This window comes from Strix aluco, chromosome 4, assembly GCF_031877795.1.
Source record: "Strix aluco isolate bStrAlu1 chromosome 4, bStrAlu1.hap1, whole genome shotgun sequence".
NCBI classification, from domain to species: domain Eukaryota; kingdom Metazoa; phylum Chordata; class Aves; order Strigiformes; family Strigidae; genus Strix; species Strix aluco.
This window is the reverse complement of record NC_133934.1, coordinates 81097078-81116665: the sequence shown is the minus strand read 5'-3', so window position 1 is coordinate 81116665 and position 19588 is coordinate 81097078. Positions and strand designations below refer to the sequence as shown.

Genomic DNA, 19588 nt, shown 5'->3' with positions numbered 1-19588 from the left:
GAATTTTTTGGTTCATCTAACCACCAGATAAATAACAGAAGAGGGGAATGTGCACAAACCTTTTTCCTGCTTTGAAATAAAGAAGGGGCGATTTACAACTTAAATCCATTCCTCATGTCTGTTTTCTGTTTACCTTTATCATCTGCTCAATACATTCTGTCAAAGGAGCAGTGAAAGTGTCAGGATGTAGAGAGACTCAGTAATTCAACCTTCTCAAAGGAAAGCATTGTTACTCATTTACTATGATTTTTGATACAGTTTGAGGATGAAATGTTTTGAATAAAATTCAGCCGTCTCATTCAATACCATGCTCTTAGGCACTATTACAGAGCACTGTCAGAATACTGTACTTAGATTTATAACATCATATGAACATAAATTTGTATGTATTTATACACACATATATGTCACAGAGACAAAAGCACACAGAATTATATAAACCAACTTAAAGAACTTTTTTTTTAATAATACTTTAGAAGATTTGTGTGAATGTAAACATTTGGGAAACTTGTGCAGCAGAAGTCACTGTAGGCATTAGCATTTTGACCTCGTAAATAAAAATACGCAGAATTATATCTTTCACTTGAAATGTAGCAGATGTTTAAAAATTGTGGAATTTTAATTACTGCTTCTTAGCCTAGCACAACAGATGCTATAACTTTTCTAGCAGATTTGTGCATGAGGCATATTATATATTACACCACACTATTTAATTCCACTACTTAATGAAAGGCTACCTATTAAAAATTTTTATAGCCAAACAAGGAATCCGTTGCCATGTAACCATAATGGATGGAAATAAGTAAATCACCAGTTTACATGTATGCAAGCAATATTTTCTATATACCATTTTGTATTTGTATGGTTAACAATGCTAATAAACTATCAAACCCCATTAAAATCTTCGAATGTTGTGAGAGTAAGACCAAGAACTCTGTAAGCATGTCACAAAATATCCTTGTGCACATCCAACTGTTACAGACTTCCACAGTTCTGCATTCAATATGACTATAACCTCATGTTCACGATGTGTAAGCAGTGTTGTGCATAGTTGGTATGATAATAACCATATTCTCAGAACTCTTTGGACAACTTCAGTAACATTTCACTGTGTTCCACTGACACTCATTTCGACTTAGATTTAATGCAGCTATAGTTAAATAGATTAATAGGTTCATATAATTTAAGAATTAACATGGCAGGTTAATTAAAAACACATGGTAAGGTGCCCCTCTGTGGGCATCTTTCATTCTTTTTGCTTATATAGATTATGTTTATTATGTTTATTTTGTATAGAGCATTAGAATAAATAACACAGTATAGTACTGTATTATTAATATCTCTTTTTTGGTATTAATCTGTGCTTAAGTGCCAAATGTTGATGCTACTTTAAATGGTCTCTTCCTATTTTTGAGTACTGAAGTGCTACAAATGTGAACTGTCCAGCTAATGTCCTGATCCATTGTAAAATAAGTAAATAAAATACTGGTGTGGACCAAAACATTTTCCAACATAAACCTGAAAAACAACAACAACAACAACATGCAAAACATACTGGTGCATGGAATATATCCACTGCACAAATAAAAGTTAAAAGACAAATGGGTGGAGAGAAAATATAAGTCACAGAGAGATTCCATTTTGGTATCTTCTGAAAAATTCCGGAGTGATTAATTCTAGGTGACAATCGGGTAAAAAGATTGTATTGTACCAGTCACAGACACTGGACAGTTCCTGCTTGGTTCAGAAGAGCAAACACTTGTGTAGTTCAAGTCAGTTTTTTGTTGTCATAATTGCATCAATATCATTTTCAGAGACAGGATTACCATCCAGTGGATCACAGTTCACAGAACATCACAGTTATAGTCAGTCAATCTACTCAGTCACCTTTAGAATTAGGTACAATGGTGCACATGTCTGAATTGATTATGGAACGGTCACTGGGTTTCCTGTTGAAATAGCTTTGTTGTGACTTTTTTTTTCCTGTTTGATTCTGAAGTGGTATCAGAGTCCTTAGTTTTCAGTTTATGCTGTCTTTATGGCTGCTTCGATCTGTATTGTGATTGTTTAGTTCTTGATTTTTCCACTGAATGCTTGTTCCATTCATGGGCACTGAAGTCACTAGACTCTTAGATTGGGAGCAGCAACAGCAAAGACATGACTGGAAATAAAAAAAAGAAAATAAAGCTTAACACAAATCTATAAACTCTATGCAGATTGCCAGCCATATTTTTTTTTCAGAAATGAATAGACAATTCTAGATGAAGGGAGTGATTTCTGCTCTCAGGCAAATTTTTTTATCTTAGGATGCAAACACATCACAAACACAGCAGATTAGGCCCAGCCTGTGCCTTTTATTTAAGAAAAACTTTCACAGTATCAGAAGGGAAATTTGTTTGACTAAAGTATATCGATTGAGAACTGACAGAACTCAATACATATTGTAAGAGCAGGGTTGGGTTTTTTTTCCCTCTTTATCACTGCACTTCAAATTTAGGGATCAGTGTGCTGCTTAGCATGCAAGAGAAAAGAAGAAAATTCCCTAGCCTGTGACTTAGGTCTCTTCTCACATCTTAAAAGAAGACAGAACTGTTTAGGAAAAAGGATAGTGAATATATTGAGATGTATCATTTTCAACAGTTAAGAATAGAAAGTGATTCAGGATTGTGCTCCTGGGTTCTTCACAAGCTGGTATGTTCAGTTCTCTCTTCTGAAAGGTTTCTTCATCTATCCTCCCCTCCCTTCACAAAAAAACTAGTGCCCAATTCTATGCAGATGGAATCTCTACTTCAGGCGAGAGAGTTCGGGCCCTGGAGAAGCAATGGCAGTAACAGCCGTAGATCCATGACTTCTGTGAACTCAATGAGAAGGGAGTTTTGCAGAGAGGTAAAGCCAGACTTAAGATCCATGTACTATCTATCTATGGGTGGGTATGTAAAACACCAACAGAGGTATGGTGAGAAACTCAAATACAAAATGGAAAAATTGCCTGAATTAATGACCTTGATACTAGAAGGGAAAGTGTAAGCTATAATGAAAAGCTGGGAAGGATTAAATAATAACTGAAAATTCTTTAATTAGAATTGTTGGGTTGTAATTTTATTTGGAAGGACAAATGAGAAGAATGAATAACGATACAAGGAGCAGCCTGGTAGTACCCACTGTTACTTCACCTGAGGACCTGAGTTCAGGCGTATTATCCTCTCCACAGTTCCCATTTATCATGTGAAAATAATCCCTTAAAACTGTAAATCTGAGCAGGCTACAGACAAACAGGTATTCCCTATTCTAATAATTTATTACATTTTTTCAAAAGCTTGAGTTGCTTATTCGCAGACTTAAAGTTTAGTGGTACAGTCCTGTGGTCTTTTATTTTTCTTTGCAGATAAAGCTATTTCAGTCTTACTTTTCCATTTCATTAATTTCTTTATCACTATATGCTCTCATTTTCTTTCTTCCTGTATTGTGTTTATTAGGTGAATAGGGACTTGCAGAGGCATGGTGTCACAAGGAAATTATTTTAGCCTTAAAATATATTTTCATGTGTAGGAACTGGAAAAATGCAGGTAAAAGCCATAATGCATATTTAATTGCCAAAGTCAACTCAGGTGCCTGCTTTGGTATTCAAGCCTGAAAATTTTAGTCACTAAGGGAATTAACTGCTTGGTGTTCTATGCATGTGTTCTTTGTCTTCATCTAGAGTGGAAAATACATTATCGACCAAATTCTATTTCATGGACACGTTACATGTAGATAAATAGTACTTACAAAAGCGTGTCTATCTCAGTTTACATGTTTAAATATGAGGACTGTGTCAAACTTATTTACTGGTTTAGCATTTCAGATAAAGCGAATAGTTCCACTTTCAGTTTGGTATGTGTGCTATGTGAGCTGCTAGCTGGTAAAGTAGACAATTTATAATCTTTCATTCCTTTGCATGCCTCTTCTCCCAACTGCTAAAAATAGATAGTAACTAAGTGGTTTTAATACAGTTCATTAACTGGACATAAAATCTTATCAAGAAGATCTTACCTGGAAACAGTTTTTAAACTTCTTGCTCACAAAATACAGAGCTATTGGGTTTATACAAGAGTTCATGGTTGCTAGGTTGATGCTGATATAATCCAATGGCAGCAAGAAACTAGGCAACAAAAGAGAAAGCAAAACATTTAAACTGTTTGTACACCGTAGAAGCATACCTGCTCTTTGTGGTTACAATCTCTTCTGTCACAGAAACTAATTCTCTACCTAACTCCCTCTATCTAATCTTGTGTCATGCCACATCTATAATAACCTGCCTCACAGAAGTTCACAAAAGCCAGAGGAAAGTGATTGCAGTAGTGACAGATGATGTTTATTGAAATTATGCTACCCTATTAAAACTGAAACCCCTGAAAACGGATGCAGCTGAAAAGTCATAAAATAAAGTGTTTGCTCTTCTAACACCACAGTTGCATGCACAATGACATTTCTCACATAAACTCCAAGTGTGCAGCTTTGTATTTTTTCCGTATAAACAATTGATTGACATAGAAAATGAAGTACCTGAGCAGTTCACATCTGCCGGGGTCTCTTTCGTTGTATACCATTTTCTTCAAAATTCGGCTCAAATGGAGAGGGAACCAGCAAAGAGCAAAAATCACTACTAAACAGAAAACTGTCTTTGCAACTTCTCGACGCTAGAAAAAGAAGTAAAGATAACTATGACTGAGTGCCTAATTCATACTGGTAGGTGATTGTAGCATAGTGATGTTGGCGGTAAAATAAGTAATCTAGATAAAGCATGCAAGGATTCCCAAGGTGCAGCTTCCAGACTACCTGATATCCCTGAACTGTTTTTTATGGGGCCTGTCATGTTCTTGATTCTGGCCATCCTCAACAGAACCTGCTCACCACTGAGACTGGAGCAGCTGGAGCACACAGGTCACTGACAGAACATTGTAGATGTTAGTCAATGAAAATCCACTGCTGGGCTTTCCTGAACCTGATTGCTTTCTTAGCCCTTCTTATTCCTCTACACTGGATTAGTTTTCTGGCAATTCCTCAGATAAACCTCCTTCTTCAGAAACATGCATAATCTGCAAGAAAACTTCTTCACATATGAGAGAAACTGGGATCACACCTGCTTGATAAACCACTTGTCTCTAATCCTTGATGTGGGGCAATATGTAAACACAAGGCAGCTAAATCAATTGGCAATAAAAGTTCCATTCAACCACATACCTAGTCAGGATGTCAAATTCTCTCTGATGTATTATTTTGTATTTAGTATGCATCATGTTACATAAAGGGAAACTGCACAGTATATTAATTATGCTATGTGATCCTTGCTATGTGATCTTGATGTTCTTAAGTAAATAGTTCCTCTACAAACAAAATTTCAGAAATGTCTGTATTACATCTTAATCTCATAATACTTAGTCAGGAAATAATTTAAATTTAATGGATATTTTATATGGCCCTAGAGATTTACAGATGTTTTAGTGGATTTTTGACAATGCATACCATGGTGTTTGGTAGGCATGGATTTTACAGAGAAGCATATGAAGGGGTAAGAATACCACTTTCTGAAACTGCCACTGTAATGTAACAATAATGAGCATGTCATGGTTCTGTCATTAAAAAACTTAAAGTCAGTAAGTCTTGTCAGGCTTTGAATATGCCTTAATTTTTCTTCTTTCTTATATCAGTTTTTATCAAAATATGAAAAGGAGCATGACTAGACATTGATGTGGACAAGGCTGTAGGGAAGGAAGAAAGAAAGAAGAGCAAAAGGTGACAGTTAAGATGACAAGCATTTGTAAATTGTGGCGTAAGGTCGTTCTCCAGCAACCAGTCTGAGTAGCTTGCTGGGCACTGCATGTCAGGGTGGGTAAGTGGGAGGGTGTGTTCCCCCACCCAGTACAGACCATTCTAGTTCTGGTGGGTGGAGTAGTTTGTGTGTGGCCCTAGGACAGACTGTGTTGCAAGCCACGGGGCCTGATGACGGGAAAAAGTGGAGGATCTGCACAAGGGGGGGATTTTCCCGTTCTGCCCTGATCTGGAATGAACCAACAGAGGAGGAAACCTCTGAGAGAACTCACTCCGATGCAGAGGGGGCTGCTTTGGAGATTCACATCTGTCAATGTGGAATTTGAAAGAAAGAGTAGAATTTGAGGAGCTGATGTTAACACAGGGGAAAAGACTGTTTTTACAATTTCAGTTAGAAATTAAACATCAGACAGTGCTGCAAAACCAGCAAAGTGAGATCTGACGTTTCTGTGAGTGACTTGACTCTATGATCATTTGTTTGTACTATTCTCCTGTTGCTCTTTTCAAAGCAGCTACAGTAGTGGTACTGCAACAGTGCACTAACCCTGAAAAAAAAAATCCACTCTAAACCAGGTTATTCTACAGCTGCTTTTTATATGAAACTAAAGTTGCATATCAAAGCATGCCAAAAGTAGGGAGGACCCATGGAGTCATATCTTTATGAATAAAAATAAACATTTTTTTGGAAAATCTTTGTAGTTGAATTTCAAAGCATTTAGCCAGTAGTGATATGAGGTTAAAGAGCAGGAGAGCACAACTGTCATACAAACTTAAGAAAAGAAAGAAACCGGCTAGTTTCCTGAGTGTGCTGTCTTCAATACCTCCTTATACTATGATTTAGTCTTGTATTCCCGGTTTTAATAAATACCTTAACGTCATAAATAGCCTACATCCTCACATTCTATTTCTGCAATTTATTATATTCAAGTACACTTCGAAACATTTCTAAGCTAACCCAAAGAGAGAAGAACAGTATTTTCAAACATCGGTGTTCCTAATATTTACCTGTTTAAGGTGTTCACTGAGAGCGATCCTCAAGTTGCTGTTTCTTCTGTTTAACATTTCACAAGTCATTAGCGTATAAAAGATGGCAGTACATGCCAGTGGCATGCAGAAATAGAAACCAAACAGCCACCAATCCTTTGCATCTTTGTAGAACTGTAGATAAGGTAAAGAAAAGAGAAGATTTTTTCTTGTGATTCAATGGAAAGTACCACAGAAAAGTCTTGGAAAACCTGACAGTTGGTACGCTGGTATGTGTCTATTCGTAAACAGCACAAATTATGTAAAATTTCTTATTGTTGACCTATTTTGGACCACCATCAAAATGGGAATTGTGGCAGTGTAAACATTTATTTTACCTTACAGATAGCCTGCCTGTACCTTTGTTGCAATCTGTCTTGGATTGGTATAAATTTTTTTTGGTTGTGTTTTCTGAACATTTACACTCATTCATGGAAACTGGAATCCAGTTTCATGAAAAAGACATGCCAAAATGTACACAGTGTCAGTTTGAGATAACAAATCTTACTAAAAGCCTGCCTCAGGAAATGCCATTTACCTCAATGGCTTCTGTTCTGATTCCAAAAAAGGAAAATTCAAAATGTTTTGTAAGTCTAATCACCTTTTGTTATCAGTGAAAAGATTGGTAGTTGGTTTGCTTATGTACTGGGCAGATAGGAGCCACTTCATAAGTGTTTGTGTGATATATGCAAAGCTTAGGATGGGTGGCTTCTAGTGGTACAGTTACTTTTAACCCTTTGCCTGCCATTCATACCATTTGCCTTTTGTGACAGGACACTGAGGACTTGATAGAGTAGCAATACTTTGTTGTGTAATTTTGTTAGCTCTGATTTAAGCTGTGGTTTAAGTTAATACATTTATGTATTACGGGAAATACTACGTTTGACAAAACATTTAAAATTACTCTTTTCTGTAGATGAATATATTTTCAGACTTGAGAAAATATTGTATCTTGGTTTTTTAAAAGTGTGCAGAGAAATATGATTTTAAATACTTCCTGTCTCTATGTTATTAGTCACTGAAATGGATGTGTGTAAAAGGGAACCTTCTTTCTCATAATCTTTCCCCTAGCTTGTTTATTCCTAGCGGAAGTGCTCTTGTAACATCACAGTTCCCACACCAAATGTCAAAATGCTAATAACTGAGGATTATATGAATCCTGTTTGAAAAAGTCAAACTTCTGACATCTTGTTTACATTTAAAACTGCACAAGACTAAACTCTGAAAGATTAAAAAAATGGATGCAATTAATAGACTAGTATTTAATAATGTCCATTTTAAAATCTGCTTTAGTTACACTAGATTTACTAAGAAAAAGGGAATGCTTTTTATTTTTCTCCCTCTGCCCCAACACAGTCAGCTGCTTAAAGAACTTGCTACTTTAGAGTATGCTGCTGATATCTAGGCCACAACCCCACCTCACAGGACATTCTGAAATGTGTTGATTAGCTTTTTTCCTCCTCCTCATTAGCCTCATCCCTGCGTGAGGAGGGGCTACACTCTGCTCCGTAGTTGTGCTCTCCATGGGGGCAGAATTTCCCCCACTGGGAACAGAGCTTCTGCCAGCAGAAAACCAGAAAACAATACGCCTCATATTTGAAGAGTTTGTACTGAGGGGAAATCTAATTACCACTCCTTCTGCAGAGAAAAGGATTACAAATACATGGAGACAATTATCTTTTCCGTGGCAAATTCCTCCAAGTCAGACTGGAATCATATTGGTTGGGCAGCACAACAAAATGTGTACTGTGTGAATCCGTGCTATGTTTACAAGGAAAGCTTTCTGTCATATCAGTCTACTGTCTTCGTGAGCATTGCCTGTCAGTCAAGAAAACACACATAGAGTTCTGTGTCACAACCCTGACCAACCCAATTCTGTATGAGGACCTGGCATGTGGAGTTATAAAACCTACACAGAAATGTCTGTAAATCATTAATTGTGGAATCTGAGTTTCACAAAGCTTACATCAAAGCCCAAAATTGGGTTGATTTAAGAGAAGTAGACATTCTTTTGTTGGTCTTGAAAGCCCACATGGAACTGGTTTTCTACAGGAAATGTGCATTTTAAACAAGTTTCCTAGTGCACTCAGCCTCTTGGGAATCATGGCTTAGCATGAATCTTTTAAGTCTTTCAAGGATAGCTTTAAACATGAATGAAGCTCCTGTTAAAACCGAAAGTTAATCATAAATCCTTCCCAAAGTTTAGTCATTGTTTATTGTGGTGTTTGTGGTAGTAAATTCTATAGATTCTATAGTTAAGGTTAAATAGCATTTCCATTTAATCTCATGTTTGTACTTGCTTGCAACACATTGAAACAAAACACTCTACATTTTGACTGACATGTCCAACATCTACTCTCAGTTTGGACAGAATCACACAGAATCACAGAATCATCCAGGTTGGAAAAGACCTTGAAGATCATCTAGTCCAACCATTAACCTAACATTGACAGTTCCCAACTCCACCAGATCCCTCAGCGCTGTGTCGACCCTACTCTTAAACCCCTCCAGGGATGGGGACTCCACCACCTCCCTGGGCAGCCCATTCCAACGCCTAACAACCCCTTCTGGAAAGAAATGCTTCCTAATATCTAGTCTAAACCTTCCCTGGCACAACTTGAGGCCATTCCCTCTTGTCCTATTGCTTGTTACTTCGTTAAAGAGACTCATCCCCAGTTCTCTGCAACCTCCTTTCAGGGAGTTGTAGAGGGCTATGAGGTCTCCCCTCAGCCTCCTCTTCTCCAAACTAAACACACCCAGTTCCCTCAGCTGCTCCCCATCAGACCTGTGCTCCAGACCCTTCACCATCTTCGTTGCCCTTCTCTGGACACGCTCAAGTAATTCAATGGCCTTTTTGTAGTGAGGGGCCCAAAACTGAACACAGTAATCGAGGTGCGTCCTCAGCAGTGCCCAGTACAGGGGTAAGATCCCTTCCCTGTCCCTGCTGGCCACGCTATTTCTGATGCAAGCCAGGATACCATTGGCCTTCTTGGACATAAATGCTGGTTTGTTTCCTTGAAAATCAAACTGTCATGGGGAGATTTGAAGCTTTTGAATTATACTGACCAAGTAAAAGCTAATAATTCCTGCTAATAAAACAAAACAACTATTCTACTTACCACATTAAGAACAGAAGAATAATCATTGAAGTTAGCATGCTTATGGAAGACCTGAACTGTCGTGTTTTTTGTGAAGAGAGAAAACTATTCTTTTTCTTAGGGAGAGAGGAAGTGAAGATTGTCCAGGCACATTTGTGGAGAAAAACAGCCGTTACAAAAGGGAAATTTGCTGCAGTGTGCATTTCATAAATCATATTCTTATAACTACAGTATCTGCAGTTACATAGTCTGTAGAGTTTAGAAACAAAGATATAGTACATACTGGGCAATTCCACTCCATCTTCACCTCCATTAATTATTTCCATTAGGGAATTCCTTTTGTCTTCTCTTGCAACTGCCTTTTGCTCTTTCTGCAATCCCTGCAGTCTGTGTAACCCTATGAAAGTTGGGGATGTTCCTCTGAAAAACATCATCTCTGAAAAATCATCCACACTTTTTATTTTCTAAATTTCCTTGTTCTATGTTGCCCTATCCTTCCAATTCTAGCCTATGCCATGTTCTGATTCAATAAAAGGAGGACAGATATTCAAAAAAAGTCAAATTTGCACTCTATGATAGAAAATTCTAGTCTGGAAAAAAATATGGAGCTTCCCTTAAGACCTTAGACTTTGCACTATCTGCCCTCTCTAAGACAAAACAAAATGTTGCTCTTTTTTTATTACTGGGTGAATGGTGTCTGGCCCTTCTTTGGGGTCACGAGGAAAAAATTAAGATACCATTTTCCCATTTTCTCAGTGTAAGGCCAGGTGGAAAATCACTATACCCCTAAGCAGTAAAGATCTATTAATTCTGTAGTGACTACTCACCTGACTTGCTTTGAGCAAGCTACTGTGGGTGCTGGCAACTGTTAAACTGCAGTAGCACAGAGGATGAGGGCTATAAAACATGCCAAAGCAGCCTGGTGTGTCTCAGGCACTTCTTTCGCTCTTAAGCTGCTCTATCTAGATGACAGCTCAGTGCCCATGCTATCTAGGTTGGAGACGTGAGTCTGTCAGATTTCTAGTCATGATTTCTTGTAAAAGAAGGGATTATTCTCTGTTTGACTTTGTAAGTGCATATAGAATAAGAAAAGTTATGTTAGAGCACGGCCCCACCCTTTTCTTTATCTGCCAAAAGAGCTGGCTACTGCATGCAAAATGATGACTAATCATGGTAAAACATGGTTTTTGACAGTTAGAAGCTCCAAGGTGTTATACCTAGAAACACAATACCTTCCAAGGCTCTGGCTACCTGAAACATCTCTTGATTGTACTTTGATCAGGCCCAAATTGCAAATTTCTGTATTAAGAATCCTCAGTACTGAAGAAATGAAAATGTTGTGAAGTCCCATTTAGTATCTCTGGCTGACAGTAGAGACATGTCACTGTAAATGAAGGATCCTCTTTGCACCAATATACATTAAAATACATTTTGCACTTTAATGGATGAATAAAGCATATTATAATCCAGTATCTTAATTGTCTAACCTATATACTATGGATTCCAAAAAGAGAAGAAAAGATTTTACTTACCAACATAAATTTATTTGTAGGATTGAGCATGCAGGTAACATAACCTTCATCCTTGTATCTGAAAGGTACCACAGCAAAACCAATTGCTTCTGGAATAGCCAGTATGAAGGACAGAAGCCAAATGGAGAAAATTTCAATAGCAGTGATCATAGGGATTCCAATTCCCTGAACACGGCTCCAGGAGGCAACTGCTCTATACCTGAAAGAGACAGGCATTAGTTTCCAACCTTCAATTTCTTCCTTAAATTCAAAGATCTTGGTTTAATTTTACATATTAAGTAAAATCCTAAAGCTGGCATCTTAGACTTGTATTGTTTGTTTTTTCTGCCTGTTCCAGGGGCTCTGCCAGCTATCAAGTCAGCTAAGACACAGCAGAGCACATCAAGGGGTGGATGAGCAGAACGCCGTCTGCAACTGTTCTGCTTAGGCACAGGATTGCGTGGAATTCTGCTATGTGGATCATACTAATGATTGCTAATTAAAGTAGGCAAGGTTTGTGAGGACAGACTATATCTTTCACTAGATCAACTGACAGAAGAAAAAAAGCTTCCAGGCACACAAGCTATTCTAATAGATACAAACCAGCTATTTCCTTCAGCTACCTCGGCTGTAACACCAGTGCTATCTGAAGTGGTCAGCTTCCATGCAATGAAATACCGTAAAAATACTCTTCATGAAATCACAGAATCACAGAATCATCTAGGTTGGAAAATCCCTTGAAGATCCTCCAGTCCAACCATTAACCTCACACTGACAGTTCTCAACTCCACCAGATCCCTCAGCGCTGGGTCAACCCGACTCTTAAACACCTCCAGGGATGGGGACTCCACCCCTGCCCTGGGCAGCCCATTCCAACACCCAACAACCCCTTCTGGGAAGAAATACTTCCTAATATCCAGTCTAACCCTCCCCTGGTGCAGCTTGAGGCCATTCTCTCTTGTCCTGGCGCTTGTTCCTTGGTTCAAGAGACTCATCCCCAGTTCTCTGCAACCTCCTTTCAGGGAGTTGTAGAGGGTGATGAGGTCTCCCCTCACCCTCCTCTTCTCCAGACTAAACCCCCCCAGTTCCCTCAGCCACTCCTCGTATGACATGTGCTCCAGACCCTTCACCATCTTCGTTGCCCTTCTCTGGACACGCTCAAGTAATTCAATGGCCTTTTTGTAGTGAGGGGCCCAAAACTGAACACAGTAATTGAGGTGCATCCTCAGCAGTGCCGAGTACAGGAGTAAAATCCCTTCCCTGTCCCTGCTGGCCACGCTATTTCTGATGCAAGCCAGGATACCATTGGCCTTCTTGGCCACCTGGGCACACTGTTGCCTCATGTTCAGCTGGCTGTCAATCACCCCCCCAGGTCCCTCTCTGATTGGCAGCTCTTCAGCCACTCCTCCCCAAGCCTGTAGCGCTACTGGGGGTTGTTGTGGCTGAAGTGCAGCACCTGGCATTTGGCCTTATTGAAACTCATCCAGTTGGCCTCAGCCCATCGCTCCAACCTGTCCAGGTCTCTCTGCAGAGCCTCCCTACCCTCGAGCTGATCAACACTCTCACCCAACTTGGTGTCATCTGCAAACTTACTGAGGGTGCACTCGATCCCCTCGTCTAGATCATCAATAAAGATGTTAAACAGGAGTGGCCCCAAAACCGAACCCTGGCGAACACTACTTGTGACCAGAAATGAAGATACATTTGTTCTATTTACAGTATTCAATGTTAAAAATACTGGGTTTATGCTGCATGCTCTGTATTTGCCTTAGACTACAACTGGGTGCTACTTAGGACTGTCTGACAGCTATCTCAGCCTCTGCATCATCTTTCTGATGAGAAACTGAAGTGCATGGCTAAGAAGTCTGTACATGGCAAACCCAACATATTTTCCCACTACTTTATCCCTTAGATAGCAATTTTCTCTGTAAAAAGTGGAATTATTGAAACCTGTTTTCCTATGTGTATGCATCTCATAACTGTAATCTTGGGAAAAGGTACAAAATCTTAAAGAAGTTTCAAAAACAGCCGATGCATTTCTCCCTTTTCCTTTCCCTCTCTTTACCTTCTCTGTCCCTTCAATGCTGGAGGATTCTTGTTACCAGGCTGCAGCCTTTCCCCCAGTCAGGGAACTGAGAGGGTCTTTCTCCTCTACTTGTCTGCCGGTTTTCAAGGAACTTGCAGAAATTTATTAGCTTTGAGACCTCAACCTCTCCGTCAACTGGTCAAAAAGTTCAAAAATTATTTGGAGAAGACTGATAGACATACAATACAGAGTATAAACCAGACCATAAATAAAATTTTCAGTAGCAGACTCAACTGTTGCCTAGCAATAACTGCAGTAAACTAGCTACTTAGCATTTCCAACAATTTAACAAAGACAGTGCTATCTAAAAATTGTGGAAAGAACAAATATATTATTTCTGATCTTCTAATAATCTGAAATGCATGTTGGAGAGCTTTCTGTCTTTGGTGATGTAACAATTTCTAAACTGCTTATTTTACTTCCTCTAAATAATAGCACCTTCCCATTTGGAATTACAGTGCTACGTGGATATATCATAGCATCCACTGATGAAACAGTCGTCTTTAGCTGAGGAGAAAACAAGTCAAAAAAAGTTGTTCATCTGCTTTAAAAAAATGTCAGACTAGGAAGTCTCCAAAGCAGATTATAAATTGTCAGGAGCTGTGTCACTTTACTGTCCTGACTATGGCAAGTATTATTCCTCAGACATGCCCTCATTTTCTGCTCCCCTGAGTCCAGGCAGATACATTTGGTTACATGTGCAGCTGCCACCTCTATTCTTAATGCCTTTCCAAGGCACAAGCCAAGGTGAAGTTTTTCAGAGAAAAGCAAATGGGTGGTGATTTTAGCTGATGACAGCAGCTAACTGGAGTACCAAAGGGCATACCAGCAGGCACAAGGAAGGTGAAAGGTTTGGGGAAAGGAGATGCCCTCAACAGACCAGGAGGATACAATTTCTGAGTATGTAGGCTCTTGAGTTGCAGGGCTGGGTGGGCTTTGGCAAGGGAAGGAAAGAACAGGGGAATTCAGATCAGAAAGCTTTAGGTTGGAGGATTAGGTTGTGGAAGGCTTAGGGTGGGATGGTAGAGAGGTGATTGGAAGGAACAGAGAATTTTGGCATGTTGTTTAAGGAAAAGAGTTGTTGAGAGCTCTGGGTGAGGATGCTTTCAGCGTACTGGGAAGTATTGGATTTTGAATTTCTGAGATGGAAGGAATGAAGAGCTTCCGATAGGGAAAAAAAAAAAAAACCACATTAGTGAAGGGATATAGGATCTAGGCTACAAAGGTCAGTAAAACTCTGTCATTAAAAGGCTTCCTCACCTCTCCTCTAACCAAGACACTAATTGGGATTCACACACAGAGTATTTCTTCTGATTTCCTGTATCACACCCCCTTTTTTGTTTGGAAGTGTGCTTATTAACAGGACAGAACACTTGTGAATTAAATCCCCTGTAGCCTCAATGTTAGAGGAAAGAAGATGCATGAATGCATTCAAGATCAGGCCGTAAGCCCCTCACAAAAACTTCAGAAAGCATTATAACAGAACATCACTGGAAGGTGTCAGAGCCTTGTATGCCATCATTCTTGCAGTAAGCAGACCAGAAACTTTTGCTTTGATATGTATAGCAATATCACACACAGCATAGACACAGTGTACTACGGACAGGTTCTTGGTACATCATTTTAACAGAAATGTATGTATAAAGATTTTGAACATATTAAAGCAAACTACATTTTGGACTTGCAGATTAAAAATAAAAACATCTTCTAAAGGCATCCTTATCCTCAAAGAATATCAGAAAGGAGGGAGGCAATGGTTCACTCATGGGGAGGAGGTCTGTGAGACTGGAATTCTGAGAGCGTCAAAACAAATAAACTATACTGAGATAATTGAGAAAGTAACATTCAGCATCATATCTTCTCACACATATTTATTCATATTAAAATTCAAATTTAATTTTGAGCAATTTGTGATTCTCTCATATTTCATTTTACCAAACATAAAATCTTGGCTTTAATGACTAAACGGAATATTTAGTGGATTATTCATAGAAACATAACCGTTCATACAAATACTCAAATATTTGTGAACTGTGAAAATTTAACAATTGATTTGAAGTTTACTTTCTACTGACTGGTAATTTTACAATTGGTCCCATCAGCTGCACAAAGTACATGATACTATCTCATCCTTGACTGAATGATGTTCTTATCAAACAGGGACCTGTAGACTGTATATATTTTGCAAGTAAGAAATGTAAAGTTTATGTTGTGTCACCCAGGTAACTATGTAAGTGGCAACAAATGGATTGTAAATTGTGAATTCAATTCTTTCCTTTCTTGCATTTTTGTACCTGTTCTGTTTGAGTTACATCTGTTTTGCACATGAGAAGATCAGTATGCATAGCAGTAAGGATTTAGGTCCTGTATGCATTTTATTAACAATTATTTTTCAGTTCACAATTCAAATAACTATCAGATAAGGAATTACTGGCTGAAGAATTTTATGAATGGTTTCAGCTAAAGCATAAGAAGGTCAGTAATTAGATCAGAATTTGCCAAATGCATATTAACCTGCAGTTACTTGGTCTCTACTCACTCTGTACGAGTGATTTGAAAAATAGTGGTTTGAAAAAGTAGGTGTTCTGTGAGTTATGTAATATATAGGATCCTTGTCTAGCCACAAACCTCCCATAATTATGAGTGGGAAAATACTGCAGGGTTTGTTTCCCTCATACTTAGAAAATATAGGATATCTGCCAGGGAACTGACATAAAATACATGCATCATGCATTACATTTAATTCCCCAACCTAAAATCTGTGTGCATGTGTTTTGTCTTACTTTTCTGTTTTTTCTTTGTTTCCTTCTTGTTTCCAACCTTGTCTAAAATATTCAGTTCTTTTCCAGGTCATTTTCTTTTCTCTGTTTAATGTTGTGGCTCCTCTTCCCTCTCCTCTTTTCATTTTCTACTACTCATGCATGTGCTGCCAACTTTAGTATATTGGGCTCTTCAGTTGCTCTCTCTCCTGTTTTCTTCTCCTCCTTCTTCTCCCATTCTTAGCTATTTATTCCAACTTACTTCTCATGGATCTGCAGTCCCTCCTGCCACTTATATTTAGAGATGCACAGTATTTAAGGACCAGGGATCATTACATCATGAAGTATTCATACATACAATTAAATATTTTGCACTCCTATCTAGTTATAACAACTTGCTTAAAGCATTTCTTTCAGAAGGACATCCTGACTTGATCTGAGAACATTAAGAGAAGGACACCTTTGCCTTTCCCTGCTGGTTTCTTCTTGTAGTTATTCACCCTCATTGTTAAAAATGTGTACCTTATTTTCATTTGGAATTTGTCTGGCTGAAACCTTGTTCTATAGGTTCTTATTATATCTTTCTTTGCTAAGCTAAAGACCTCATGGATATCTGATGCATCATCTGTATTTCAGTACTTGGATATTACATTTAAGTGGTTTCTTTAGTATTGTTTTTGATAAGCAACAAATTGAGATCTGTAAGGCCGCTGAATCATTTCTGATGCTTTTCTATGCCCTCTTCGTAATTTCATCATTCTTTGGTAAAGAATAATTATAGAACTCTAGTTAGCCTTCCAGTATTGGTCTCATTAATGCAGCATGGTGGTGGTTTTTGCCATGGCCTGGATTAGTTTTTGGAACAATTTGGATGAATTTTACTATAGTGGCATCTAATCAGAATTAAAAAAGAAAATGTATTGTGGGCCTTATGAAATTAAATCAAGGAGTATATGAAAATTAAATCATGGGCTATAGCTTGTCTGTGGACTATCAGTCCCCTGTGCCTGCTGTCTTACAGAATAGGTGCTTTTGTTTCCCTGTTCCTTTTGACTGCGTTAGAAAATTTGTTGTTCAAATGGCCCAGTAGTGTAACATGTTTCTGTTCTGCAAGTATCGTCAACCCTTTATAAGAGGGAAAGCATTACAGAAAAGGTACGAGACTTGATCAAGGATGTAAGAAGCAGTCACTGTCAAGATTAGTGTTAGAACAGTTCTTAAATGTCACTACTATTGCTGATATCGATCTATCCCTCTTCATTGTGAGAGGTCACAGCTGTTCTTCATTTTAAAGATAGCCAGCAGTGTGTTGATTGCAAAGCTCTTAATACAATAAAGCTCTTAGAGCTTTGTTTTAGTGGTAAAATCTTTACTTATCTAATACACTTACTGCAAGTTGGGCCAGATGAAAGTAACTACCCTGAGATTACTGTTCTATGCAATTTGGTATGCAGTCAAGAAGAGGGTGTATACATATTAAATGAGATCCATATCTTCACTGGTCTTAAAACCATTTCTTCATCAAAATCATTATGCCCAAGACATAAGCAAGAGTAAAAGCTCAGGAAGGGAAATATCCTTCCTCTTAGTCACAGTCAGGCACTGTTTAGAAAAAGAGTCAGACTTTCGTCACCATCATGACCTAGAGTTTAAAAATGCCTGAGAGGCATCTGAAACAAATGTGAACTTCCTCTGAAGGGTGAATGGCTGGTTTGGTGTTTTCTGTCAGCCTCTTAAAACCCTCTCCACGTGTGAGTGGACATTGTTTCCTCTTGGGCATGCACAGTTAAACCTTAATACAGTCAGTGCAAGTCACTTTGTGAGAGGGGCAGTAGTAATGAGTGGAGTTTCACAACAGGATGTAGTTAGCACAGAGAACAGTCCTTGTAGGAAAAAAAATCTTGTTCTAAATTAAGGCTGTAGTCTGCAAGAGGGACAGAGAGTCAACAATTATCAAAGCTATGGAACTCTGAATTCATTATACCAATTGACTCTTATCTTTTTCTACCTCATAGAATTCTATATATAGACACCCAAAATAACTATAAATGTGATAGTTTTCAGGAGCTTTTTTAAGAAAAAAAATAACTTGCCTGTAGACAGCAGTCCAGCTGTGACAGCACACAATTCCATATTTACTCATTTTCCATACTAAAAAGCAAACATTAGCTGATGTGGAATTTTGTATTGATGTGACTATGCTACTTCCAGTGCCCGACCTTACTTGTCTGAAGGTACTCTCAGATCCTGATTTCATGCTGAATTAACCTAGATTTACTTCATGTTAGCCAATATCAGAATCTGGCTGATACATCCGTTTTCTAACACGCATTCTCTGCAACCATTTAGAAGAGTAGCACCAGATGATAAAGAATACGTCCTTGGCAAAGCATGTAAACTGGAGGAGGAAATTAAATAGTCTGAGTCTGATCCCGTACAAGACTTTATACTCAAATGGAAACAACATTTGGTTGTTGTGAGGATTAGCAAATCAGTGCTTGTAAAAATATATATATGCATATATAAAGAGGTAGCTTCAGCTGACTTCCAATTTATGAAAATTTATGTAACAGTAGGACTAAATCTAGTGAAACTGCATTGGTCAGAACTTATCTGACAAACTCTCTGTTTCATATGTGCTTGATCTATGAATTATCCCTTAGAGCAGTCCTTGGGATTGTATTTTATGCTGGGCAGATATTCTTTGAGAAATAGAATTCTTTTCATAGTTCTCAGACTCAAAAATGGAAATAGAACACTTGCCTGTGTCACATTTTTTTGTTTCTGGCTTCAGCTAATGTGTTACTAAAGCAATAAGGAACTGTATTTCAGGTATGGATACTACCAAATTACTCATCCATTGCAAACCTTGTACATTAACCTTTTATATGAAACCAAACCAAGATTAATTTAAAGTTTCTTTTACCTTTGTATTGCTGTACTAATACACATAATTTATTTATCAATATTTTCTGTATCAGAATTACTGATATTTTGGACTAGAATATGGTGAAGTAAACTTGAGACCAATAAAAATAGCTTTTACAGAAGTGAAGTTTTCATCTGCTATTGCCTTATATGTATGAAGAAAAAAACACATAAAAGAATAATGTTCAAAAGCATCTTAGTTGTTGTTCTATCAAAAAGTTTATGTATTTTACTGAGCAGTTTTAGCAGAGGCATCAATTTTTAAACTATGAATGTCAAACCATCAAAGCAAGTTTCCAATGTGTTTTTTAATAAAACTCAACTATAAAAGCTATCAAAATAAACACTGTAATTATGGTCGATAGGCAGTGA

At 38.1% G+C, this 19588-nt stretch overlaps 1 protein-coding gene across 3 annotated transcripts in view; it reads right to left on the bottom strand.

Moving 5' to 3' along the window:
• Positions 1-210: 210 nt before the first annotated feature.
• The window catches only part of EDNRA (endothelin receptor type A), a 35007-nt gene continuing 15629 nt past the window's right edge, over positions 211-19588 (bottom strand). For all 3 annotated transcript variants that reach the window (XM_074823783.1, XM_074823781.1, XM_074823782.1), the window contains exons 4-8: positions 11465-11663; positions 6817-6969; positions 4546-4679; positions 4033-4141; positions 211-2161 (exon numbers count right to left, since the gene is read on the bottom strand). In XM_074823783.1, coding sequence (XP_074679884.1) covers positions 2021-2161; positions 4033-4141; positions 4546-4679; positions 6817-6969; positions 11465-11663 — 736 coding nt within the window. In that variant the 3' untranslated portion in view covers positions 211-2020. The remainder of the gene's footprint in view (positions 2162-4032; positions 4142-4545; positions 4680-6816; positions 6970-11464; positions 11664-19588) is intronic.